We start from the raw sequence: 26,462 nt of genomic DNA, 5'->3' as shown, positions 1-26,462 counted from the left end.
TATTGGCCAGCTGATGCATGTCAAAGAATCAGGGTTACAAGAGAATATTGTCCAGCGAGGGAAGGTACTGATTCACAGAATCTTTGGGTACTTCACCGAGAACCTAGATCATCTTCATCCATTTCATTGCAAGCCCTCCGTGATCGACTATAGCCCACATTTTCCAGAACGAGGCACCACCTTTACTGACACCTACAATGGGAAGTAAAAGACCAGGAATGTTGCCGGAGGACTTTGTCATGGATGAAACTATTACAGGCAGTGGTCTAATGCTTCCAGTCTGGAGAGGCCTCCAAGCTGGGCCTTTTAGGGGCTTCCCTGGCGGTCCAGTGGTCAAGACTCCACACTTCCACTGCAGGGGGCACGGGTTCAATCCCTGGTTGGAGAACTAAGATCCCACATGCCGTGTGGTGCAGCCAAAAGAAAAAAATGAAGCTGGGCCTTTTATTAAGTACTGCCTTAGAGTAAATAATCTTTCTTAACTGGTCATATTTTAGATTTGGGCTTTATCTCCCAGAAACCTCAGAATGCAGAGGAAATGAAACGTTCCAGGGGCTGGTACTTCCCACCAAGAGCATAGAATGTATTAGTACTTCTTTTCATGAGCTTCAAATATCTATCTTTCCAATCCTGCCTTCCAACATAATGTAGCAAAAACTGGGATTTAGGAGTAGAAACGTTTTGGACCTGAATCCTGTTTGTTAAACAACACTGAGGAATGTAGGTCCAGAACTATTGGGTGTTTCTGGTTTGAAGGAAGTTTCTTTAGTTCATTTAACATTGCCATGAATGTCAGTGCATGCAGTCGCCAAATCACAGTTAGCTTAGAATCTACAAACTCAGTACTCTGTAACAGGAACACGGAGAGCTAGAAGGTTTAAAATAGATGTCATATGATACCGATTATAACTCAGTGAAATTTTGCAGTCCCAAGAACCTATACAGAGTGTGAACCAAAATGGAGGACGGTCCTGTTTCCTTTGACTTTAAAAACATTTTTATTACAATGTTTGCTACTTTTTTTTTCTTCAAGCTTTTAATTAAAGTGTTCTTGGCGCTCCTAACCCATTTCTATATCGTCAAAGGAAATAGAAAAGAAGCGGCTAGGATAGCAGAAGAGATCTATGGTGAAATTCCAGGTAAAAATACATGAATTTGTTCCCAATACTTTAAAAGAAACCTCCTAGATAGTTCATATGAATAATATTTCTAGAAGGCAGATTTTATTTAAACTTTGGCTTTGAGTGGGTAGTTTTAAAAAATTATTATTTAAAGTAGCAAATGGTGTTGACTGCACCAATTTGTGAAGGATTTTCCGCAAATTAGTAGTTTCATTAGCAGTTATTATTTAAGAAGTGAATAGACTAGTGGCTTTCTAAGAGTATTTTGGGAAAACTCATTTCTGCTAACAAAAGAATTACTTTATAGGATTATCTTCTTGAATATTTGTAATCAAATGTTAGCAGTGCATTCTAACAAAACTGTTTTCCCCAGGAAATGGAATGACCAATAAATTTGATTTAAAGCAGCAATATATATGCTATATATATACACGTATTTGTGTGTGTGTGTGTGTGTGTGTGTGTGTGCGCGCTGTCATTTGCAATTCGAATTGCTTAGCCGCTTGTCACTGTCAGGAAAAAGCCCTTCACTGAATCCATTTATGCCCAGCACCATGCAAAGCACAGCAAACAAAGGTTATCGTAATTTGAAACGCCAACCTTTGGTCCAAACGTTTTAAAGTCTCCTGCTTTGTAGAATTCAGTCTCCATTTCTTTCAAGAAATGATTCACGTTAATTGTAGGGAGAGGCTACGAAAGTAAATGAATCAGATATCTTGGTTACTGCTGGGACTGCCACTGGATAGAGGAGTATTTATTCATAAACAGAGTTCCAAATTTCCCTGTGTATTTTTAGTGTTCGCAGGGGTTCCAGGGTTACCTCATTCTTTATCTAGTATCCATTTCACCTTGCACCCTGGATTCTCTTTCAAAATAGACTTACGTTATGTGATTCCAATACACCAGACAGCTTTAAGGACACTAGGGAACAGCAGTCTTATCCGAAGAGTTAAGACCTCCAAAGACAGAGCATCAGAATGCTTCAATTAACAGGGGGAAATGAGAAGAATCCCGAAGTTTCGGGAAGTGGCAGAAGGCTCGGAGTGTGGAAAGAGGTTTCTTTTGGGGATTACATTTGTCACACGTTTCAGGGAGGTATGTCGCTTTGACTTGGTTTTAAAAAAAAACTTAAAGTAACCTTAATTTCAAGTTAAGCATAATCTGAAAAGCTGTTTTCTAATTTAATTTGTAAATAGGGGCAGGGGCTTTCTAGACGTTTCCATCACAGTTTTAACGTTCTCATAGGTACGTCATCCTCATGGCTTAAATTAGGGGAGTCCGACAGTCAGCATCAGCAAGGGTGTGTTCAAAACGTTTTCTCCTGGTTCTCGTGTGCATTATTTCTGCCCTTGTGGTCCTTAACGAAGTACTCTTAAGCAAGTTTTATAAGAGTCAAAACCTGGAGCCATAATACAATTCTCATAAATAGAGCGCCCTCATTTTTTAGCTCAAGTATCTTGTTGAAGCTCCCAGGATAATCATTTAATCTGCAAATGGCATGGTGTTCTATCGCAAATGGCATGGTGTTCTAAAGTCAAAAATGTGTTTTTCAATGATCACTAACAAGAAGCAGTGGGGTGAATAGTGCCTGTTAATTTCTCAGTTTAATTTCCTTCCTATATACATGTGTATGTGTGTGAGGATGGCTGCATATACACACCCACACACGTATATAGTAGAGAGTATATCCAGATTCGGTAAATAAGGCTTTCTGTAATTAGGCAATAATACGCCAGAAACAGTGGTTTTTACATGATTCCCACAGCGATTTTTCTTTTGACACTGTTAACAGATACTATATATATATATTTAAAGCTAGACATTTTAAAAACCAAGAACAAAATTTTGTCTAAGTGTTCAACTCAAACCAGAAATTATCTTTGCTGCTTGTTGGTCAGACAAATGTTTGTTGGGAAAATATGTGACATTTAATCAGTAAGTCAGCTAATCGACTTACTAAAATCTCAGAACTTTCTTGAGTCCAGTAGCATGTTCTGTTCCTGTAACTATCGTCAGTGTTGTAAAAACCAAGGGGAGGTAGTAAAAAAAACTCAGCCAGGGCAGAGTTTAGCCTGTCATAGGTCCTGGCACTTTTCTTTTAGAAGCTGCACCTAGCATCACATCCCTCATTAAATATCTTTTTTTTTTTTTTTGGCTGTAAAATTTTTTGGAAAGTTATTTTTCATATTCTGGAGTACATCATTCGATACTTTCTTTATGGTTTAAACTATTACTTTTGTAAATAACTCATCAGAATTGAGTTCAGCTATGTTTGGTTGGCTGTAGTTAGTTTTTTCCGGCTTCTTTGTGTAATTTGTCAATAATATATATATTTTTTTAAGTTTGAAACATTGTCATTGGCCCTTGATATTCTTATATCTAGAGCACCAGATGCATCACTGGCCCCCGCCTTCAGGCCATAGATGTTTCTGCAGGCACTCTCTCTCCCGAGAGACGTGGGGTATGATTTTTCAACCTTTGCTAATTTGGCCAGAACTGAAGCTACATTTAGTACAGTGACTTGGTCATCACACTTGATAAAAATAAAGTGTAGATGCAGGTTGATAATCTCTTATTGACAGCCCTTGGGCCAGATGTTTTAGGATTCCGGAGTCTGGAGGATACTAGAATCATTATACAGCGTGTATACCGTATATGATGTGGCACTACCAGCAGGACCTGGAGCTTCCTCCTGTGATCAAACGTTTTGATATTTCTATAGTGAAAAATATCAATATTCACACTAAGTGAAAATACAAATTAAAAATAATAGTTTGCTAAACCTGAGTCCTGACCGTGTTTTGCTGCCAAAGGAGCTTGTTTCCAACTTGGTTTTCAGAACTGGGGGAAATTTACAATTGCAGGTAAGAGATTGTGGAGTTACTGTACCCTTTAAAAAAATGAGTTCTTTGCTTCCCTGGCGGCGCAGTGGTTGAGAGCCCGCCTGCCGACGCAGGGGACACGGGTTCGTGCCCCGGTCCGGGAAGATCCCACATGCCGCGGAGCGGCTGGGCCCGTGATCCATGGCCGCTGAGCCTGCGCGTCCGGAGCCTGTGCTCCGCAACGGGAGAGGCCACAACAGTGAGGGGCCCGTGTACCAAAAAAAAAAAAAAAAAAGAGTTCTATTCTAAGTGTTTTGCCTAAAATCAGTTGTCCTTGTTTTTCTAAATTCAAAGGACTGACCTTGATTTGATGGCCACGCCTCTGCCTGACTCACCGTCCTGACTCCTTTTCTCTATCCTTCCCATGTCGACAGTTTTTTTCCCTCCTTTGGTCCATTCCTGCCCGGTCCTCCACCTCGCCTTGTTCAGTGTTGGTGCTTGTCTCCTCAAGCCTTGGTGCCCCCATCCTCTGAGTGGTTATATATTACAGGTGCCTGCTGGCTTTCCCAAGTTGGGACACACAGCACTCAGCAGGGGCCCTGCCACCTGACCTGTCATCTTCAGCTCAGCTCTCCTGCTCCTAATGGGTTCAAAGGAAGCTTCTTTCTAACACATTACAAAGAGATGTTCATTGACTGTAGTTCATCTCCTGGCCAGAGCTGAGTGTTGTAGAGGGTACGCGTTTTAACTCAATTGTATTAGAATACTTTTGATACCTTGGGAGATTTCTTGTAATATGTTTTTTTTCCAGTTACCTTTATTTTACTTAAGATATCATTAACTCTGTTAGGCTCTTGCCTATATTTTGGTTCAAATTTGAATTTTCTATATTTTTTTGATAAGTGCTACAGGAGAAGATATTCCTTCATATGATTTTGGAACTTGAATAAAGTGAATAAAGATTGTTTCATGGGCACTGGAGATAATAACCAGTCAGGCAGTTAAAAAAATAAATAAACCAGTCGTCTCAAATACTTGTTGGAATTAGGGTAAAAATTGCAAAAAAAAAATTCAAAATAATAATTGATTTTTATCTTGAATTCTTGGAGCTCAGACACCCATATTCCATCTGAACCCATTTTGTTATTGAAATCTATGGTTTTCGACAGTGTCATGAATTTGTTATTCAGAGAGCCTGAGAACTAGAGATATAAATCACATTCTGAGAAAAAGTCAAAGGGGGGAATGAAAATGTACTTGAACATTTTCCATACACCTCATCAGGAACAAGTAAACATATTTGTACAGTAAACGATCTTCAAAATGTGCCTGCAGCCCTGTGACACAGGCTGCGTGCCAAATAACTCAAAATAGACTGCCTTAGAAGTGAAGGATTGATTGCTACTTCAGCCTTCATTTATTTGGAGATCTTAGATACATATTTCCTGAAAGGAATGGAAAAACTCCCTAGCCGCCAAATGACTTTTATCCTCAGTTTCTCGCAATTAGCTCCAATTTGCAAAACAAGAATGATAAGAGCAAGAGGCTGTGTGTTGGGAATCAGAATAGAAAAACAGAAGAGCCCACCGTGGCAGAGTTTCTGGAAAAGCGTTCTGTGTGAAAACCCTTCAAGGTCCTTTGAAGCAAGTGCTGGGAAACGGAGTGACCGGAAAGGTGACTTCCAGGAGAGTGGCTTTATTTCCAGTTGGGAAACCGAAATGACTTCCACATTTAAGGCGATCCAATTGATTTATTTCATGTTATTTACAGAGATAAGGGGGATGTAGGAAGGCACCCCCCCAACAAGTCAATCTACCAGGAGGATGGGCAGGATAGAAAAACCAGTAGTTCTTAAAACCAGAACGGGGTGTGTTCTCAAAGTGACTCCTCAGATAGGGAGAAAGAGAGCTGGAAAGCAGTGGCGAGGAAATAGAAGCCCAGGACCACCCACCCTTCGCTCTTCCTCCCTGGATCAGAAGATGGCCTGCACACTTGCGTCCACCTCGGAAGCCTGGGGTGGGAGTTGGGGGTATCGGACGATGCTGCACTGACGGGGGACACTAGGAGAGGTGGCCAAGTGCCAGTGCGTAGGAAAGGCACTGGGTGTGAGACGTGCAGTTGAGGCCGAGTGCACAGGACTGGTCCCCTCCTCCAGGCCGCTAGGGAGACATCTCCCCATCCCTCTCGCTTCCCCCCACCCCCACGGCGCCAGAGGGGCTGTTGGCACCTCAAGAAGGAACTGAGAACATGCTGCCCTTCCTTGGGCGGAGAGGGGGCCATCCCCTGCCCTGAGAGTGGGCAGAGGAGTGGAGATGACACTTTTAAAGCGGACTGACCAGTAGCCTGGTGGCCTTGAAATCTCTTTCTTGAAGTATGCCATAAATACAGATAAGTGCACAAACCCCAAAGCGGACAGCTGGGTGAGTTCTCACCATGGAGTGCCAGCTCCCAAGAACAAGAAACTGCCCGTTATCAGCATGACCCTCACCCCACCCACCTCCAGTCAGTCCCTGCCCCTTCTCATGGTACTTTTGACTCCGAACGCCCGAAGTGAGTCGGGCCCTTTTGTACTTTATGGAAGTGGAGTCATCTGGCACATCCTCTTCTGTGCAGGGCCGCCTTCATCAGCGTGATGTTTGAGAGATCTGTCCAGGCCGTGTGTACGGATGGCGTGGGTCTTAGGGGGCTGAGGGGTAACAGAAAGTTACTAGAAACAGGATGAAATCGTGGTAAGGTGCCTGCTTTCCAGCAGGAAAGGGGACACCGCGGCCCGCTTGGAGGCAAGTTTTAGAAATAATAAAGCCATTTCATGTTGCTGTTCTAAGTTAATAATAGCAAGTTGCCATTTAAATCCTGGTGTGAAGCAAATACTTAAGAGTACCTTCAGGTGGCTCAGTTGGCTGGCTATTGTTAGAACAAAAGAATAACAAAGCCACAGCTGTGGGTTTGCTTCTTAGGTTGGTCAGGGCGCTGAGTTGCCATCCATGGGGGAAGACCGTCCTTCCAAACCCGGTGCTTGTCCCTCTCCAAGCCTGATGAGGCGAGAGGGCGACTCATCTGGCGCACACTTCATATTGAATGGGATGGAGATGTGGCCGAAGAAAACCAAGGCTGACTACTGAGGATTCTGTGTGTACGTTATCTCATTATTCCTAACTTATGCAAATGATCAATGTCCAAAGAGGTTGAAAAATCCTCCACTCATCAGCTTTTAACTGACTCAGGAACAAGTGGACATACAAACGCAATATATTTTCAGGTTAAAATTGTTGTCCGTTTTTCTTACTAGAAAAAGTATTCTACGTATCAGAAGTATGCAATTCACCAGTGATTAGATTGATTGATTGATAGATTAATAGATGGACAGATATAGTTAGATATAGATAGATACACACTTTTTATTTTGGAACTAAAGTGGTACAAAGAATTCCCACTTCTCTTTGCCCAGACTCCATTCATGTTTATCCAACTGTCCGGTTAACATCCTTGATAGCAAAGGGATCCAATCCGGGCACATGTTGCCTTTAGATGTTGTGTCTCATCAGCCTCCTTCAATCTGGTTACAGACCAATTAGTTTTGAGAACATCCCTCAGTTTGAGTGGGTTTGAGGTGTCCTCACGATTAGATTCAGACTATGCATTTTGAGCAGGAATATTCCCAGCAACGCTGTGTTCTTTTCACTGCGTTCCCTCCAGTAGTATGTGATGTGGCTCATTGTGTTCCAACAGATGGCACACTGTGTCAATTGGTTCCATCGCTCCTGAGGTTAATTTTGATCCCCGGGGTAAGGTGGTGCCTACCATTTCGTTCCACTGTACAATTACCCCTGTTCGCTTGATAACTATGTAATTATTTTGTGGGGAGATAATTTGAGGCCGATTCTATTATTTCTCCTACGTGTCTGAAGTTGGCGTTCTACTATGAGGAAGAGCTTTCTCTTCTCCCTGTTTATATATTCATTTGTATCAGTGAGGCCTTATAGATTCCTGTTTTATTTGCTAGGGTATAATCATGACTTCTTTTCATGCTCAAATCGTCCCGTATTTGGCCAGTGGAAGCCCCTTCAAGGCAGCTTCTGTACTTTTTGACATTTCCCATCGCTCATTGAGCACTTCCTTAGTTTCTGGCAAGATGTTTGCGGCCCATCTTACGTTTGTCCTGGTTTCTCCGTATACAGTGCTATTCTGTCTATCTAGATATATCTATATATCTGTCTATAGGTAGAGATATATAGATATATCTGTAGAGAGAGAACCAGATGGGTCACCAGATCCCACCTTCAGCCCATAGATATTTCTGTAGGCACCATCTTTCCATATACACACATATATTGAAAATCACATTTTCATACCAGTTGCTCTAATTGTTCCAATTTCAATCCAACCCTGTAGAATTCATTCTAGCTTTCTCCCTTTTCAAAACCCAGAGGGTTAGAGAAGATAAAAAATGAGTTTCAATGTAAGAAGAGCTTTTATGGAAATGTTCAGAGCCCTGGTTCTCATCCACTGGAAAATTTCAGTCTCTCCATGAGGACACACTACTTCAAGTTCACATAATTCCGTATTTGTTGGGATTGTTTTTGTCAAGGTTGTAGGTATGGGAAAACCTGAATTCTTAGCACCATCCAAATCACCTAGAAAAAGGTGATAAGATGGGCCTTTTGTGTTAAACCCAAACCGTATGACGTGCTGGTCAATGTATGAAGAGCACAGTTATACTTTGAAGAACGCCCCAATTTTGCAAACCATTGTAGGTTTTCTTCCAAAACAAATGATTGCCCTTTGGCATGTTTAATAGAAGCTTACTTCTCAAGTGCACACTTAAGCTTGTTAGTCTTGTTTCCTGACAAGCAATTAACAAGAAATATACATTTGTAAGGCAGTTCTAAGGCTGTTTCTTAGAGGGCTACCCTACCACGTGTACTTATTAATCATAACTTTTCTTGAGCACCTAACATCATGGGTATACTTTATTGGCCTACTTAGAGACCGAAGAACCTGCTAAATACTAGATCACTATTCCCCCACTTTACAGATCAAGAAACTGAGGTTCAAATGATTTTAGTAACTTGCCCATTTTGGCAGAGATAGTGGTTGAGGCAGGACTGGCCCAGTGCTTAGCCATCACATTCTGACTGCCCGCCAAAAACTCTTGGAGGATTACGTCATCTGAAAAACAACATTCTGCATTATGATAACAGACCGGCTTCATTACCAAAATCAAAGAATTATCTAGGGAATTTCGAACAAAACCATTTTCCCTGACCCCTTAGGGTCTCCTTCCTGGCATACAGGATGTCTTAGGGTAGGGGTGAAGGGGGAGAGGCAGGGGAAAGAAGAAAGTGGGGAAGTTCATGGACCAGCTTTGCCCTTCATTTTGCCTATTCAGAGTTATCGGATTCAATCACTGGGCAGTATTTATTTGCTTATTTTTTAATTTTTTGAGGTACGCGGGCCTCTTACTGCCGTGGCCTCTCCGCTGCGGAGCACAGGCTCCGGACGCGCAGGCTCAGCGGCCACGGCTCACGGGCCCAGCCGCTCCGCGGCATGTGGGATCTTCCCGGACCGGGGCACGAACTCGTGTCCCCTGCATCGGCAGGCGGACTCTCAACCTCTGTGCCACCGGGGAAGCCCCGGCAGTATTTATTTGAATGAAATGTATTCCTTATGAAAACTGCCCCCTAAAGCCAGAGAGATGGTCTGTGCTCCCTCTCCACGCCCATGGACTGTATCCTCAGTGGCTGGTCACCCTGCGAGTGGCAGACCGGAGAACCTGATGCGTGGTGCCAGCTCCCCTCCCCTTCCGCCAGACCTCCTCTCACAGTGGGTGGGCACATGAACAAGCTGGAGGAAGAAGACTCCTGACCTTGACTCTGAGCTTGATGTGTGTTTCAGATTGCTGGGCCGATCGGTCTCCACTTCATGAAGCGGCAGCTCAGGGGCGCCTACTGGCCCTGAAAACGTTAATTGCACAGGTGAGTAAACGAAAGACTCGATCCTTGGTGCCTGTGCTATAATCAAGCAGCATTCTCGATCAGCTTTGACGGCAGCAGGGGTCTTGCTGGCCCCATCTGGTTCCCAGCACAGCCATTCTACATGGATGCATCCTCTCCCAGGTATTTGTTCCTCCTGCCTCTCCCTCCTTGGGGAGCTGGCTGGTTTTCTGCCCAATTCCAACCTCCCCCTTCTAGGTTTCCCTTTGCTTCATAAAAAGTTTCCCTGTGAGGCCGATGGGGGATGCCCTCAAACCTGTGTTGCACTAACTCACCTTGCTCTCTCCCAGTGTGCCTTAGTAACAGCAGCCCTGAAGTTGCATAAGTCAGCTATTGCTCTGTAACAAATTACCTTGAAACACAGTGGCTGAAGACAACAAACACTTAGAGTCTCATGGTTTCTGTAGGCCAAGGAGCAGCTTAGCTGGGTGGTTCTCGCTCCGAGTCTCTTGCAGGCTTCAAAGTACCAGCCAGGGCTGCAGTCATCTTACAGCTTGAGCAGGGGAAGGATCTGCTTCTAATCTCACTCATGAGGTTGTTGGCCATTTTCAATGCCTTGATGCCTGGGCCTCTCCATAGGGCTGTGTCACAAGATGGTAGCTGGCTTCCTCCACAGACAGCATGAGGAAGGGTCTAAGAAGGAAGTCTCAGTACATAACCTGTCTCCAAAGTGACATCTGATTGCTTCTGCCGTATTTTATTAATTAGATGGGAGTCAGTAAATCCCGCCCATGCCCAAGGGGAGGGGATTACACCAGTGAGCCAATACCAGGAGTCAGGATCCATCTTGATCCCTGGGAACCATCTTAGAGGCTGCCTACCCTGATGATCCACTGTTTCAAAAGCAAACATTGAAATAGGTTGACAAATGGGTAAATCTTACTCCTTTGGGAAGATTTCTTCAAGTCTTAGTTATTAAAGCTAATTTATTTTTACTTATGACTGTATCCCTAGCACCATGAATAATGACTAGAGGCCTAGTAAATATTTGTGAGATGAATGAAAGTGTACACGGTGCATTTACTTTGTTTTAGAGTCTGTGTGTGTGTACAGAGGAGGTAAGTCATTAGATCTTTTTTCCACAGCCTAGCTACTACCAAACCTGGCTTCCTTATTTTAAATTTAAACAGCTGGACACACTGCTCTTTTTCTCTCTCTGTGTGTATGTGTGTGCCTTTTCTTGCTTTCTCCTTTATGAGTTGTGTTACTTCTTAAAAAAGTGGAGGCAAAAGGAAAACAGTACTGCCAGTAATAATCAAATGGACTTTGCACTTGATTTTATCACTTGCTTATTTATTTGTAAGCACTTAAAATTTTACTTGGTTTGATTTTTGTCCTTCCAGTTTTATTGAGATATAATTGGCCTACGGCACTGTATAAGTTTAAGGTGTACAGCATAATGATTTGACTTACATACATCATGGAAGGATTATCGCAATATAGTGGCCATCCATTGTCTCGTATAGATTTAACAGTAAGGAAATAGAAAAAAGGTTTTTCCTTGTGATTAGAACTTTCAGGATTTACTCTCTTAACTTTCATAATATAACATACAGCCGTGTTAATTGTATCTATCATGCTGTATCATGCTGTGTTACATCCCTAGTATCTTCTACTGGAATTTTTTACCTTTTGACTCCCTCCATCCAATTCCTTCTCCCCACTGCGCCCCCCACCCCCGACCTCTGGTAACCACAAATCTGATCTCTTTTTCTATGAGTTTGCTTTTCAAGTATAATTGACCTACAACACTATGTTAGTTCCTGTTATACAACATAGTGATTCGGTATTTCTATACATTTCCAAATAATCACCATGATAGGTCTAGTTACTGTCACTAAAGAGATTACATAGTTATTGACTATATTCCCCACACTGTATATTTCATGCCGGCTAGTTACTGTCACCAAAGAGATTACATAGTTATTGACTATATTCCCCACACTGTATATTTCATGCCCGTTACTCATTTGTTTTGCAACGGAAAGTTTGTACCTCTTAATCTCCCTCATCTATTTCCCTCCTCCTCCGACCTCCTCCTCCTCTGTCTTGAAGCACTTAAACTGTTATTTGATTTGATTATTTTTAATATGTGACATATTCACATAGTTTCCAAATTAAAATGATAGAAAAAGGTACACAGTGAAAAGTCTTGCTTTCAGCTCCTTCTTCTTGGCCCCCAACCTCAATACTTTTATTAGTATTTTAAATTTTTAATTTTAGAATACTTTTAAAGGAGAGTTGCAAAGATAATACACAGAGTTCCAGCATACCCTTCACCCAACCTCCCCTTGTGTTAATATCATACATAACCATGGTACTTTAGTCAAAAATAAGAAATTAACATTGGTACAACACCGTTAACTAAACTACAGACTACTGAGACGACACCAATCTTCCCACTAGGGTCCTTTTTCTCTTCCAGGATCCAGTCCAGGATATCACATTGCTTTTAGCACTTCCTTTATTTTTAACTGTATTTTGTAAGCATGTTGGTTTCTATAGTGTCCTTCAACGTGTAAAGAGCATTCTTCATGGAGAATTTTTCAGCCTTTTCTTAGTACCTCCCCACTTTTTTACCCTTACACACTGGTAAAAAATGGATTATTCTCCTTTATTTTCTACTCTATTTTACGTGTAGACAGTGTGGTGTGCTGTGAGCAAAACATTAAACCAAGGGTCAGGAGCTTCTGCCGATCACACTGGCTGTCACCGACAGCAGGGGAACCTCAAATCTTAGTAATTTGAACTCTCTGCTCCCCCATGTTCTCACCCGCAATGGCAGTGAGTCACTCTAGCTGATCTTTCAGGCCTGTCCCGCATTACATTTGTACAGTTCCAGGGATTCTTGAGAGTTTGCATCGGATCAATGTTTTTCTTTAGCACACTGCTGCCACCTTGTGGACCTTTTTCTTTTTGGCCACGCCGCGGGGCTTGCAGGATCTTAGTTCCCGGACCAGGGATTGAACCCCGGGCCCTCGGCAGTGAGAGCGCCAAGTCCGAACCACTGGACCGCCAGGGAGTTCCTTGTGGACTATTTTTTAAAATGCTCTTATTTTTTCTTTATTTTCTTAAAATGAAATTATAAATGGGAAGAGGAAAAGAAACCTCCTTGTATTAGATATCCAATTGTAAATATACAGCACGGCTCTGGAGTAATGACGTCATATTCAGGACATAAACATGGACAGGACCAAGGAGGCACAAACAGGCCCTAAGATGACGATGGGACTGGCAATAGTGGGCAGTCCCAGCTGCCGGCCACAGGAGGGATGCAGCCAGCACCATGGAGGTCTGGTGGGAGGGGTTGGGAACTTAGGTTGGGGTTTGGGGTCCAGGGTCTTGCACTAGGTTTTGGAGCGTTTCAGCAGGTAGTTACGAGGCAGAGAATCAAAAGCAGAACTCGGCTGGGTCCTGGCAGAACCTAAATCCTTTCACAGATAGAAAGTGGTGATCATGGGGGCAAGCGGTAAGGGCAAAGTAGAGTCAGGGCATGAAGTTGGCCGGCAGCTAGGCTGAGCCTGGCGTCTGTCAAATGGACTCCAAGGCGAGGAAGGTGGAGCACGGCACGATGGGGAGGGCAAGTGTGCTAGGACTGGGCGGAGACGCTCGGATCTGGGGAAGGAGAGGAGCGATAGGGGAAGCCCCCGGCTCCAGCCTCTGCTCCTGCGGAGAGCTCGGCAGGCAGTGGAGGTCTGGCAGTCAGCATCACGGCTACTCAGGCACAGGAACCCCAGGAGCATCATCTATTTTACTTTCTACTCTTTGGGGTTTTTTTTGTTTGTTTTTTTTCCGGTACGCGGGCCTCTCACTGTTGTGGCCTCTCCCGCCGCGGAGCACAGGCTCCGGACGCGCAGGCTCAGCGGCCGGGGCTCACGGGCCCAGCCGCTCCGCGGCACGTGGGATCTTCCCGCACTGGGGCACGAACCCGCGTCCCCTGCGTCGACAGGCGGACTCTCAGGTTACTGCGCCACCAGGGAAGCCCTTTACTTTCTACTCTTGAGCCTGGGCGTCATCCTTCTGTGCCACATCCACTTCTAACACCCCCAACCCTGGACTCTGTCACCCGCTCCCCGTACCCACTGCTGTTCACACCTACATCAGCCAGTGCCTGACTCATCGCCATGTCTTCATGACGCTCCTTTCTCCAGGGTCACATCCCTACCTCTCCGAGCACCCCTCCTTGGTGCTACCAGTGTGCTTTTCCGAAAACGTCCTATGTATTAGCTCCAGACCTTCTACGGACTAACAGACTTGAAAGGCGCCTCATTCCCTATAACACATGCACCCCACCTCCACCCCCGTTCGGAAACCAAGGCCTTTCACGATCTGTCTCTAGCCTACCGTCCCCTTTCATCTTCCCCCTCCCCCCACTTCCCCTTTTTTCTTCCTCCTCTGTCACGTGTGGGCTCTTTCTGATCCAGAGATTTGGCAACTATGCACCTCGTGCCCTGACTCGCCCTCCTCTGCGTCCCACATTTGCATATCCTGTTCCCTCCTAAGGGAATGCCTTTTTTTTTTTTTTTTTTGCCTTCCTAGTTTTTTTTTAACATCTGTATTGGAGTATAATTGCTTTACAATGGTGTGTTAGTTTCTGCTTTATAACAAAGTGAATCAGCTATACATATACATATATCCCTATATCTCCTCCCTCTTGCGTCTCCCTCCCACCCTCCCTATCCCACCCCTCTAGGTGGTCACAAAGCACCGAGCTGATCTCCCTGTGCTCTGCGGCCTAGTTTGAAATTTTTTATGCTTCAAGCCGTAGCTAAATACTAGCTCATTTGCAAAGTTTTCTCTTACTCCCCAAGGCAGATTCAAGGATACCCTATGTCCCCAATTAAAATGTGAACATGCTTCCAGTATGGCAGTATTCTGGCTGGGTTCCTCCCCACCGTACCCCACCCCACTTCCCGCCACCATTTCTGTCTCCCCACTAAGCTCTTAGAGGAGAGAGACCCATGTCATAAGCTTTGAAGCCCCAGGTGCTGGCACATGGCCTGGCCCAGGATACTGAATGAGCTTTTGCTGAATCAGTGAAGCCGAGGCTCCCAGCTGTGTTTGGATTCCCCTAGTCATGGCCTCTACTCCTCTCTAGGTGGTGCCCGCAGGCTACGAACACTTCACAAACACGTCCGACAACCTTGCCGTTTATTCTTATTGCTGATGCAGCCTTTAATCTACTTCTCTCCAAATTGTAGGGCGTCAACGTGAACCTGGTAACAATTAACCGGGTCTCTTCTCTCCATGAGGCGTGCCTGGGAGGCCACGTGGCCTGCGCTAAGGCCCTATTGGAGAACGGCGCCCACGTGAGTACCATCCCCGCCCGCGGGTCTGGCTGCCCAGGTGCAACCGCTAACATGTAAAGACCCATCACCTTCCAGAACCCTTACCCGCGGTGGGGTGCGCAGGCCTGGCCCCATCGGCGCCCATATTCTTGGATGGTCGGGAAGACACTGCTGGTTACCCCTCTCTTCAGCCTCTATGTCTCTGTGCCAACGTTCAGATAAGGTAATTTACGGAATTCGTTCAGAACTGTGATACTAACTTGAAAAAAAACAGCTTGAGCTAAAGTAATTTGAACACTGACTTTGGAAATTTTATTTTAAAACATTTAGAAGAACACATTTAAAAAGAACAACAGGGCGGGCTTCCCTGGTGGCGCAGTGGTTGAGAGTCCGCCTGCCGATGCAGGGGACGCGGGTTCGTGCCCCGGTCTGGGAGGATCCCGCATGCCGCGGAGAGGCTGGGCCCGTGGGCCATGGCCGCTGGGCCTGCGCGTCCGGAGCCTATGCTCCGCAGCGGGAGAGGCCACAGCAGTGAGAGGCCCACGTACCGCAAAAAAAAAAAAAAAAGAAAAGAACAACAGGGGACTTCCCTGGTGGACTAGTGGTTAAGACTCGGCGCATCCACTGAAGGGGACATGGGTTCCATCCCTGGGCGGGGAAGATCCTGCGTGCCGTGCAACGCGGCCCAAAAAATTTAATTAAATTTTAAAAACTATGAAAAAAAAATAAAAAGAATAGCAGTCAAAAAACCACTCTTAATTCAACACGCTACACCCACAACGATTTTTGTTGAGCAAAATTATCAAGCTAAATGAGCTTGTAATAAATAATACATTGGAAAAACACTACGCAATGAACTTTATCTTATTTTTAAATTCTCTCCTTTTCAAGGAGTGACTGAGCTGCTGTATGTCGTACAGATATCAGCATAGAATTCTGAAATTAATACTTTTGAAAATCTCAAGGACTTTTATTTAGTCACCAGATATTGTTGTGATGTTACTTTCGTTTTTTAAAAATTTTTTTAAGGGAAGTCCTTTATTTTTATTATTTATTTTTGGCTGTGTCGGGTCTTCGTTTCTGTGCAAGGGCTTTCTCTAGTTGCGGCAAGCGGGGGCCACTCTTCATCGCGGTGCGCGGGCCTCTCACTATCGCGGCCTCTCCCGTTGCGGAGCAACAGGCTCCGGACGCGCAGGCTCAGCGGCCATGGCTCACGGGCCCAGCCGCTCCGCGGCATGTGCGATCTTCCCGGACCAGGGCTACGAACTCGTGTCCCACGGCATCGGCAGGCGGACTCCCAACCACTGCGCCACCAGGGAAGCCCATTACTTTCGTTTTTGAACTCAGTCCTTGTATTCTTTGTTTCACGAGCTATAATGTTTTTAAGTGCCTGACGAAGATTTTTCTTTGCATTTTATATGGAAGTTGGGTTTCTGTGTGTAGCACAGGTGGGAGATAGAGGAGCCTCTGGGAGGTTCTGTGGGGGACAGAGAGTACGACGTGGTCCCTTGTCTTTGGTAATCTTATGAGGGAACAGTCACTAAATATTGTACTATTTAACATTCAAATCAGAGGGAGAGAAGGAATAAGAGAAAGTTGATCAATCAGTAGAAAATTCCTCAAGATTGGCAGTCCCGTGGGTGCTTCGAACTCAGTGCATCTGAAACTGCTTATCGTGTTCTTTCCCCTGGGAGCGGCTCCTCTCTTGGATTCCCAGCCTCAGAGACCAGGTGAAACATTCCTGGTTTCCCCAGCCTGGAATCATCCTGTCTCTTCCATCTCCCCATCTAATTAATCACAACCTCCTAGAAATCCTTAGAGTTTATGAATTTACACATATTTGTCCCTGTCCGTCTCTGCCATCTTAGCATCTCATCTTTAACTTTCCAGTTGAATGGGGGCTATCCTGGCATTGTGGAGAAAGATCTTGTTTCTGAAACAAGAAAATTTAGTATCCTGGTGGTCACAAGCGTATGTCCTTAGTTGTTGAGGCAGAATGGCTTGACATCAAACCTTCGTTGTCCTACATGTCCTGCCAGAGCCTCCCCACCAGAATGCCTTGGTTCCAGGATTGTCTTTTCAATCTGGTGCTAATACTCAAAGATGCCTCCCAGCTGTGCTGGTTCTCCCCTGCCCCTCAGATCCCTAGAAGGCACTGAGGGTGGTTAGAGACACCATGTTGATGACTATTTTCTTTGTGTATTTCACCTGGTCATGATCTCTTTGGGATTCCCTTTTGGCATATGCAGTTTCTGTGGATGGTACTGGACCAGAAAGGAAATCTGTGGCTAGATGGTTTCTCCAATACTTTTTGCTCCTGACATGTTTGTTCATGATTGGCATGGGGAGTCGGCTCCATATGAATGGAAAATGGAGATCATGGAGATAATTGTTGCAAATGTCTTTTTTTTTTTTTTTTTTGCGGTACGCGGGCCTCTCACTGTGGCCTCTACTGTTGCGGAGCACAGGCTCTGGACGCGCAGGCTCAGCGGCCACGGCTCACGGGCCCAGCCGCTCCGCGGCATGTGGGATCTTCCCGGACCGGGGCACGAACCCGTGTCCCCTGCATCGGCAGGCGGACTCTCAACCACTGCGCCACCAGGGAAGCCCCTGCAAATGTCTCTTGAATGCTTACTGGGCAGCAGGCAACGTTCTAGGTGTTTACCATATAGTAACTCACCTCATCCGCCCAATAACCTCCTGAGGGCGATTCTTTTATGATCCTCATTTTACAGATAAGGAAACCCAGGCACAGAAAGTTAGTATCCCATCCAGATCTCTGAGCACATAAAGGAGAGAGAGCTGGGATTTGAACGCAAGCTAATTGTTCCAGAGACCTGTTCTGATCCACCATACAGGACCACTCCTCACAACTAGGGGGCTCCTAGGAAGCTCTAGAATACCCCTGAGTACATCTTAAAAACTGTCCCATTTGGCCTCATTTCTGCTACTATTGATATTTATAGGTGAGAGTTGATAGGCTACTGGTACCTAAAAGAACCCCACAATACTGTAAGGATGCGGGGTTCCCTCGTTCATTCACTGGCGTGGGAAGTTTCTCCAGGCAGGTACATAGGAATGCACACTTGGAGATGGTGAGAAAGAGATAGCAAACCCTTTGGTTCTCTCTTTGCCCATCGTTAGGTCAACGGGGTGACAGTTCACGGAGCCACGCCCCTCTTCAATGCTTGCTGCAGTGGCAGCGCTGCGTGTGTCAACGTGCTGCTGGAGTTTGGAGCCAAGGCCCAGCTTGAGGTGCACCTGGCTTCACCCATCCACGAGGCAGTGAAGAGAGGTAAACGAGGCATTGCGTCGCACACAGAACATTGGTGCGCTCCCTCCTATCTGCGTGAATCAGTCATAGAAGGTTTTCTTTGCAAGGATCGCCCAAATCTTTTTCACCAGTAGACTAGCTGTGGCTTAGAAATCCCACGGCAGTAACTTGAATATACCTAAATCTTTAGGAAATACCACTGGGGCATGACACAGCTCTTCTTAGAACCAGGGAATGGCTGTCTGCCTCAGATGTCCTCTTTCCTGGGCTCAGTCTCCCAACAGGCCTTGCTTGAGGTTCCTTGCTGGTGTTTGGGCAGCAGCTGGTGGAGTCAGGAGTGCAGGGGTAACTTCCATGAGCTGTACTGTGTTTATGTCTCTGTTCTTACTAGAAAAGCACAGTTCATGCCCCAAAGCCCATAAAACATCAACCACCGCCATAAAATAAGTGGTGAAAGTGTTTGAAAGCCCAGACCGTAGTGTCTCTAATGGAGGATTAAAGGTAACTGTGTGCAACGAGCAATATACTGTAGATGAGCTGATAGCTCTCAAGGTCATTAGTTATGGAAAAAAAGTTGCAACTGTAAAAACCGTGGCATTGGAAACCTTGAGGTGAATTCTAGATTTCTGTGTTCTCAGTTGCTTTTGAAATAATGGAAAAGAGTAAAATTAAGGAATTTTAAAACTGTATGCCTAGACTAGACATGAACAAGAAGAGCCATTGAAAGGCCAACGCCGTTTGTCAAAGGTCATACCCAAAGAGCAACATTTTCTGTGTTACCCAGCGGTGGAGTTATTCTCTTATATTGAGATCAGAAATACAGTGGAGAGAGTTCCCTGGTGGTCTGGTGGTTAGGATTCAGTGCTTTCACTGCTGTGGCCCGGGTTCAATCCCTGGTCGGGGAACTGAGATCCTGCAAGCTGCATAGCACGGCCAAAACAGAAAAAAAAATTTTTTTAATTAAAAAAATAGAAATACCGTGGAGAAGTTAGAACACTGTAGAACAGTGATCTTCGCTGGTATAATGAGAATTAAAGTCTTTATTTCAAAAGGCAATAGTGAAAGTTTTGTCCCAGGTTGTTAAACATGTCACTTGGTAATTTTTTTTTTTTTTGCAGTGGATTACTATAAATGATACAAAACCCCCAAATCTCTGTGTATCTATGGTTTTGATGTCCTGTACATATTTAACAAACATTTATTAATTAATAATTGATGCTGATTATTTCCCAAACTTCAAGTAAGTCCTTTAAGTTGTAGGGAAATAGTCTACTTTGGAAATGGTATAAAAGTGTTTAAAATTTTTAAAATATTGATTTAAAGTAAAAATCTATTATCTGTATTTCCATCCAAATGCTTAAAAATGGATGAACGTTGGTAATGATTTGAATTAAATAATTCTGCAGTGCTTGGATGGTTATATATGGAGTGTTTGGTATCTATGTACCTCCGGTATATACATGCTTATCATAAACAGATGAATTCATGTGTCTCTACATATTTTTTTCTGTATCATAAAAACATGTGAGGGACCAGTGTCCACAGAGTGGAAGGATGAATAGCAAATTCATTATTTTAGATACTATTAGTGCCAATCATTTGACTTTTATATATTCATTTTTTTAAAACTTCCTGAGAACACTTAAATTTAACTCAAGCTAGGCTCAGTTTCTTTTGGAAAAAAAAAAAAACACAGGAATTATGCTTTTTTTTTTTTTTATGGTGCTCGGGCCTCTCACTGTTGTGGCCTCTCCCGTTGCAGAGCACAGGTTCCGGACACGCAGGCTCAGCGGCCATGGCTCACGGGCCCAGCTGCTCTGTGGCATGTGGGATCTTCCCGGACCGGGGCACGAACCCGTGTCCCCTGCATCAGCAGGCGGACTCTCAACCACTGCGCCACCAGGGAAGCCCAGGAATTATGCTTTTAAATGTTTATTAGATACACTGAATTTACCAGGCAGTTTTAGGTCCTGATTAGATATTTCTGGATTCTTACAGCTTTAAACCTCTAGGAACAAGAGGGGTCAGTCTGAGTCAATACTTTGACAGATTAATGCTATAATATAAAATTTACTTATGTGAACAGTAGTAAAGTAGTTGGAATTCACGGAAGCCTTACTTGTAGATTCTAATGCATAATTGTGCTTAATTCAGAATTTGTGGTGAATCAAGCAGGCTGAGATGAAGCTTATTTTGGTGTCATCTCTAAAGAAAAGGTTGGTTAAGCTAATCAGTGATGATAAGATTTTGTTTTTTTTTAGGAAACATTTCAACCTTCAAAAAAAACCCAACTCTTTATAAAACTCCCATCAATACCTCAGAAGCATTTGCTCCCAAACAAATCATTCATATGCTGCAAATTAATCACGTCTGTCTCTTCACTGGGTGAACTCTCCAAGGAGAATGCTTACTTATCTAGTTCTTGTTGGCCACTAAACTTGAAAGTGCATTTAAATAGATTCTATACTTGAGGCTTTTTATTAATTCTCACAGGAGTCTTACAAGTTGACCAAAATAAGGAGGTGCATGGCGTGACCATCCACCCAATCTTACATGCATGGGTGAGGAAGAGAAGGAGAGATTTGTAATGGAGATGGATGGATCAGGGCTGGGCCTTGGATTTGAGCACTGGCTTTTCAGGGTAATAATAGCACGAGTCATTTATTCCCCTGGGTCTTGTAACCTCTGCCTGTAATCCGGTGACTTACTATAGAGAGTGATTTCAGCCGTGTTCCTTGGAACCCTTAGTTTGGTTGGAGGTACCTCAAGGCTGCAGGGAAGAATCTCAGTGGGGCAGGGGGTGGTGCGTGGGCATGCTCTTCTTTCTAATCTTTTTATTTTGGAGATTTCTAAGATTTCCCCCACCTCCCAAATTTTTTTCCTGCTGAAAAAAAAAATCTAGGTTGTTTCTAGAGCCCATTCCAGATAAGCAATCTTATAATTCTGTGAATCGTTAATATTTCCCTTACTTGAGTGAGGTTGTCTTGTGTTCCACCAGGTAATAGAGAGTGCATGGAGATTCTGCTGGCAAATAACGTTAACATTGACCAGGAAGTGCCTCACCTTGGAACTCCCCTGTATGTGGCTTGCACCTATCAGAGGCTAGACTGTGTGAAGAAGCTTCTAGAATTAGGTAACTTCCAGAAGTCTTTTCATGAGAAGAACCAGTTAACCTCGTTGGTTTTCCATGGCTTCGGAGGCGAAGTTCTTGTCAGACTGGACAAAATTCTGACAGCATTTGATATCTAAATGGTTAAAACAACTTCAGAGATGAGTGTCTGTAGTTCTCAGTTCTGTTTCTTTTGATATTGGCTCCATTTACCTGGTATGGTTCTCCTTGGTGGTCTGAAGAGAGAGCAAGAGTCTCTTTCCCATAAATCCTAGGGGAAAACAACCAATTGTATTTCACTGGCTCTTTTTAAGTCACATGCCCATTTCTGAACCAATCATGGTGGCCAAGGGAATACAATATGCAGACTGGCTTAGGCCTAGATTTCAGTGTACCCTGCAGTGGTTGGGCTTCACTGGAAGCACATGAGCTGGGAATCACGGGAGATGGTTCCCCAGAGGGAAATCTAGGTGTGGTTACCAGGAAGATGCTGGCTAGTAAAAAGAGCAGACATTTGTCATAGAGTACTTTAGATCAACCCTGCAAAATTAGTTGCTTAATTCTCAAAAGCATGTACAGAAACTGAGAGTCCAGGGAAAAGTAAAAGGTCTTGAAAGTATTATTTGGTTAAAGATTCCCCAAACTTAGCCACTGACGTAAAGGTCGAGATTGTATTAAGAAACTTTAAATAAGAATTTTTGTCTCTAAGATTTTTTTTGTCTTTTTTTTATCCCCTATCATTTACCACTCCCTATAGTAATTCAGAAAACTTTTTTTTCGAGCCCAGAATAATGTAAATACCCAATAAACCTAGCTGTGTCCTTTGCCAAAAAACAAAATAACTATGTAAAAGGAGCTGCAAAGATTTAATTTTCTCTGTCACACAGTTCCTGTGGGAGGGCAAGTGAAGCACTTAAAATAACTAAAAATATCTTTATTCGATACTTTTCTCATCAGAGTGTTTGGAAACAGTAGGCATTGCTGGGGGTCTGAGCTTCAGTCATATATTTTCAAAGATTTGTCACATATGTCATGACGTTTAAGATGTCTTTATCGATGGCTAGCACATCTCAGGCTCGTAGTGTTTCTCCATTAACCTTGGGTGTTGACTTGTGGTCATCTGCTTTGTTAAGGAGCCAATGTTGACCACGGCCAGTGGCTGGACACCCCCCTCCATGCCGCTGCGAAGCAGAACAGTGTGGAAATCATCCACCTGCTGATAGACTACGGGGCTAGCCTCAAGTGCAAAAACGCTCAGGGCAAGAGTGCACTTGATCTGGCAGCTCCGAAAAGCGGCGTGCAGCAGGCGCTTCTGCTCCGGGAAGGTAAGGAAGGGCTGGGCGTCCGTTTCTCTTCCACAGGCACATTCGCCCTCTCTCCTTCCAGTCTCCCCTCTAGACTCTCTTACCCTTTCCTTTGCGTCTTTTTAATTGGGAGTGGCACGTGGGAGGGGGCAAGTCCTAGCATCTCAGAGATGGGATTTTTGTCTGCTGGGCGTATTCACTTATAACAAAGGGACATTTACAGACCACTGGTATGTTGCTTTGTATTTGCATTAACAAGAAAATAATCAGAGAACTTTGGTGAAAGGGCTGGGCTGTCTTATGCATCCTGGCATAAGCACGTGAGTGAGCAGACCAAAACTCTGCTTTGTAATGTTTGGAGGCAGTTCAGGGAAAATGAGAAATACTTGAGTAGAGATGGTCGGGTGGACACACAGTGTGTCTTTCAGAAACTGGACTAAGCGGTGAAGTTGTTTGCCTGTTCTCCAGCTCAGGGAGTAGGTGGGTTTGCGCTCCGCATTGCCCCACGCCCATGTCCACATGGGCTAACGCATCTCTAGACGCTAGAGGAGGGAAGGTGGCATCTACAAGGCTTCATATCCCAGATTCTAAAGAGAACCGTGCTGTGTCCCTACAGAAAGAGAACACTATCTGAGCCTCTTCTGAGCGTTTGTATGCTCGGGAGACTATTAAAGTAATAATAATTATTCAGCTTTCCACGTGTCAGACGCTGAGCTAGGTCTGAAACATAGATTCATCTCACTGAATTCTCAAGACTTTAAAGCCATGAGAACTTTATAGTAACTGGTGCTATCCCAGCTGCAAGCGGGAAATGAGGGGCATGAAGAGATGGGCTTTCAGAAGGTTACACGGCTACTAAAAAGTAGGTCTAGGATGCTAACCAAGGAATAGGATTCCAACTTGCACTCTCTTTTTTATTATTGGAGTATACTTGATTTATAATGTCGTGTTGCAGGTATACAGCACAGTGATTCAGCTATATATGTGTGTGTATGTATATATAAGTATTATGTGTGTGTGCATATATATATCCTTTTTCAGATTCTTTTCCCTTATAGGTTATTACAAAATATTGAGTGTAGGCCCCTGTGCTATACAGTAGGTCCTTGTAGTTTATCTATTTTATATATAGTAGTGTGTATCTGTTAACCCCACAGTCCTAATTTATCCCTCCTTTTCTTCCCCTTTGGTAACCATAAGTTTCCAACGTGCACTCTTTTTTGTTTTGTTTTGTTTTGTTTTATTTTGTTGTTTTTTTGAGGTACGCGGGCCTCTCACTGTTGTGGCCTCTCCCGTTGCGGAGCACAGGCTCCAGACGCGCAGGCTCAGCGGCCATGGCTCACGGGCCCAGCCGCTCCGCGGCATGTGGGATCTTCCCGGACCGGGGCACGAACCCGCGTCCCCCGCATCGGTAGGCGGACTCTCAACCACTGCGCCACCAGGGAAGCCCCAATGTGCACTCTTAATGTTTCGATGCCCCAATCCTGAATCTTCTGAAACAGTTTCTAATGAGGAAGAGTTTAATTTCACTCACCAGTTCCATTTTGTGAAAGTGCCCCCATGTCTTGTATACCTTCCAAGTGGGATGCTTGGTTCAATAGTTTTAGGAATACTCTCCAGACAAGTGCTTCTTAAGCTTCAACGTGTATATGAATCACCTGGGGATCTCCTTAAAATGCAGATTCTGATTCAGGAGCTCTGGGGTGGGGTCCCAGACGCTGCACGGCCACCAGGCTCTCAGGTGAAGCTGATGCCGCCAGTCTGAGGTCACTTTGAGGAAGATGGGTATAGATTATTTCCAAGAGTCTGTGTCATTAATGATTGTTCTTTGATTTGAACGTCTACTGGAAGAATTAGGACCTTCCTTACCGGCTCCCAGTTTGGAAATATGGGACACTTAACAACGATTAGCCGAGAATATGGTTTATAGCAGTTGTCACGTTTCCTGTTTGCTTCCATCAAAAATGTTTCCAGGTCCAGGATTCATATTTCTTCTAAACAAGTTCCTCTGTCTCTGTCTTCATAAATACAGCTGCTTGCTCTAGAAGGATGAACAGCAGCTGTGTCAGAGGTCACTCTGTTGTGTGACAGGAGAGACACTTTGCATTCTCGCTTCCCAAGATTTTAAGGAAGGGCGATGGTCTGCTCCTCCAGGTGGCGTTCTGTCACATGGATGCTCCTTGGCAATATCAATCCAGGTGTCATGCAGCTACTTATTTGCCTGTGTAGTCACCGTTTCTCATGGGGTGCTAGACGCTGTGACGATAGGATTTTCTTGCAAAGGAAAACTTTGTCTAGTCCAGTAATCACATGGATCTACTTGCATCCATCTTTATTGATACAGTCAGGTAAGGAAATAATGGGGCATTATTACAAATGCCCCTGTGTGACACGGATCCCAGCCAAATGCTCAGTCAGCCTATTCACCCATATTTTGGACACTGGTTAGTTTGCTCTCCTTCGGGACTCAAAGCCTTGGTTGGGCACGATGACTCCATGAGACTCCGTGAGACTGAGGTTCAGGGTATGATGGGGTCTAAGTGAGTTGGATCCTTTCTCCAGATCCTCTGCTGAGCTGGGATCCTTGCGAGAATGGAGGTCCCCGCCGAGTGTGAGTGGGGACCCAGCCAGCACCGCCGCATGGGCAGCTAGAGCCAGGAGGTCCCTGTGGCCTGACTGTCAGGCCCCAGCACATCTCCTGACACCGCCTCTGTGACCGCGCGTTTTAATTCCTCCCTCAGGCCCGCCTGCTCTTTCCCAGCTGTGCCGCCTGTGTGTCCGGAAGTGCTTGGGTCGCACCTGTCATCAGACCATCCACAAACTGTATCTGCCGGAGCCACTGGAAAAATTCCTCCTATACCAGTAGTCCCAACTGTCCACGGGAAGATACTTGGAAATAAACAGGTTGTTGCCTGCTGTACCCAGGGTACCTAGTGTAGACACCCAACAGCTAGACTCCCTAGTGTAACACCCAACAGCTAGACTCTCAAATGAGCTAAGCTAGTTAGAGCACATCCCTGATGGACTGGCACACGTGGGGAATGAAAACTCCTGGTTAGTTTAATGTTCTCTTTAACCAAGGGGCAATCAGAAACTTTTCTGTTTTTAGCTCTTGTTGTTAAGAAACTTTAAAAAATTGTGAAGTAGGGTGAAATTAATAGGCTGTTTTTTAAGATTCATGATCTTTGATTAAGGATCACCATTCTGAATAGCGTGTAGACACATATAAATCTGGGTGGATAAGATTAGGATGAATATAAGTATTCGAAGATGGGTTCCTGATTTAGTTCTTCCCTTCTTCCCCCTTTCTTTCTTTCCTTCCATGAATAAATCTCTGCTAAAATTTTATTTTCTTGTGTTTTATTTTATATATAAAAAAGCCAAATACTTTAAACCATCACAGTTAATTGAGACTTGCACTTACTGAGGTCCTGGTTGATGTTGATTACACATGGAAACGATAATATTTTGAATATATTAGGTACATTTCATTATTAAAATTAATTTCACTTCTTTTTACTTTTTAAGTGTGACTACAATCCAATTTTCAA

General features: G+C 44.3%; 1 protein-coding gene across 3 annotated transcripts; it reads left to right on the top strand.

Annotated features, from left to right (window-relative positions):
* Positions 1-934: 934 nt before the first annotated feature.
* On the top strand, positions 935-26,259 carry ASB11 (ankyrin repeat and SOCS box containing 11). 3 transcript variants are annotated; one of them, XM_065900621.1, is made up of 7 exons: positions 935-1,139; positions 9,839-9,918; positions 15,138-15,245; positions 18,369-18,519; positions 21,497-21,631; positions 22,741-22,932; positions 25,653-26,259. In XM_065900621.1, exons 1-7 carry the CDS (start codon positions 959-961, stop codon positions 25,775-25,777), a joined length of 972 nt encoding a protein of 323 aa, XP_065756693.1. In that variant the 5' UTR covers positions 935-958; the 3' UTR covers positions 25,778-26,259. The 3 variants fall into 3 exon arrangements, with proteins under 3 accessions (XP_065756693.1, XP_065756694.1, XP_065756695.1); XM_065900622.1 differs by having other exon boundaries at positions 959-1,139; positions 15,189-15,245; positions 25,653-25,777; XM_065900623.1 differs by lacking the exon at positions 935-1,139 and adding an exon at positions 2,021-2,216.
* Positions 26,260-26,462: the final 203 nt, after the last annotated feature.

Source organism: Phocoena phocoena, chromosome X (genome assembly GCF_963924675.1).
Source record: "Phocoena phocoena chromosome X, mPhoPho1.1, whole genome shotgun sequence".
NCBI lineage: Eukaryota > Metazoa > Chordata > Mammalia > Artiodactyla > Phocoenidae > Phocoena > Phocoena phocoena.
Note: the sequence above shows the minus strand (reverse complement) of the source record. Positions and strands in the feature narration are given on the sequence as shown.

Bases quoted from the DNA above. Each gene is read 5' to 3' on its own strand.
- ASB11 (XM_065900621.1), top strand. From the start codon at position 959: ATGGAGGACGGTCCTGTTTCCTTTGACTTTAAAAACATTTTTATTACA. The intron at 1,140-9,838 runs GTAAAAATACAT...TGTGTGTTTCAG, and splicing joins GATCTATGGTGAAATTCCAG to ATTGCTGGGCCGATCGGTCT. The intron at 18,520-21,496 runs GTAAACGAGGCA...GTGTTCCACCAG, and splicing joins CCACGAGGCAGTGAAGAGAG to GTAATAGAGAGTGCATGGAG.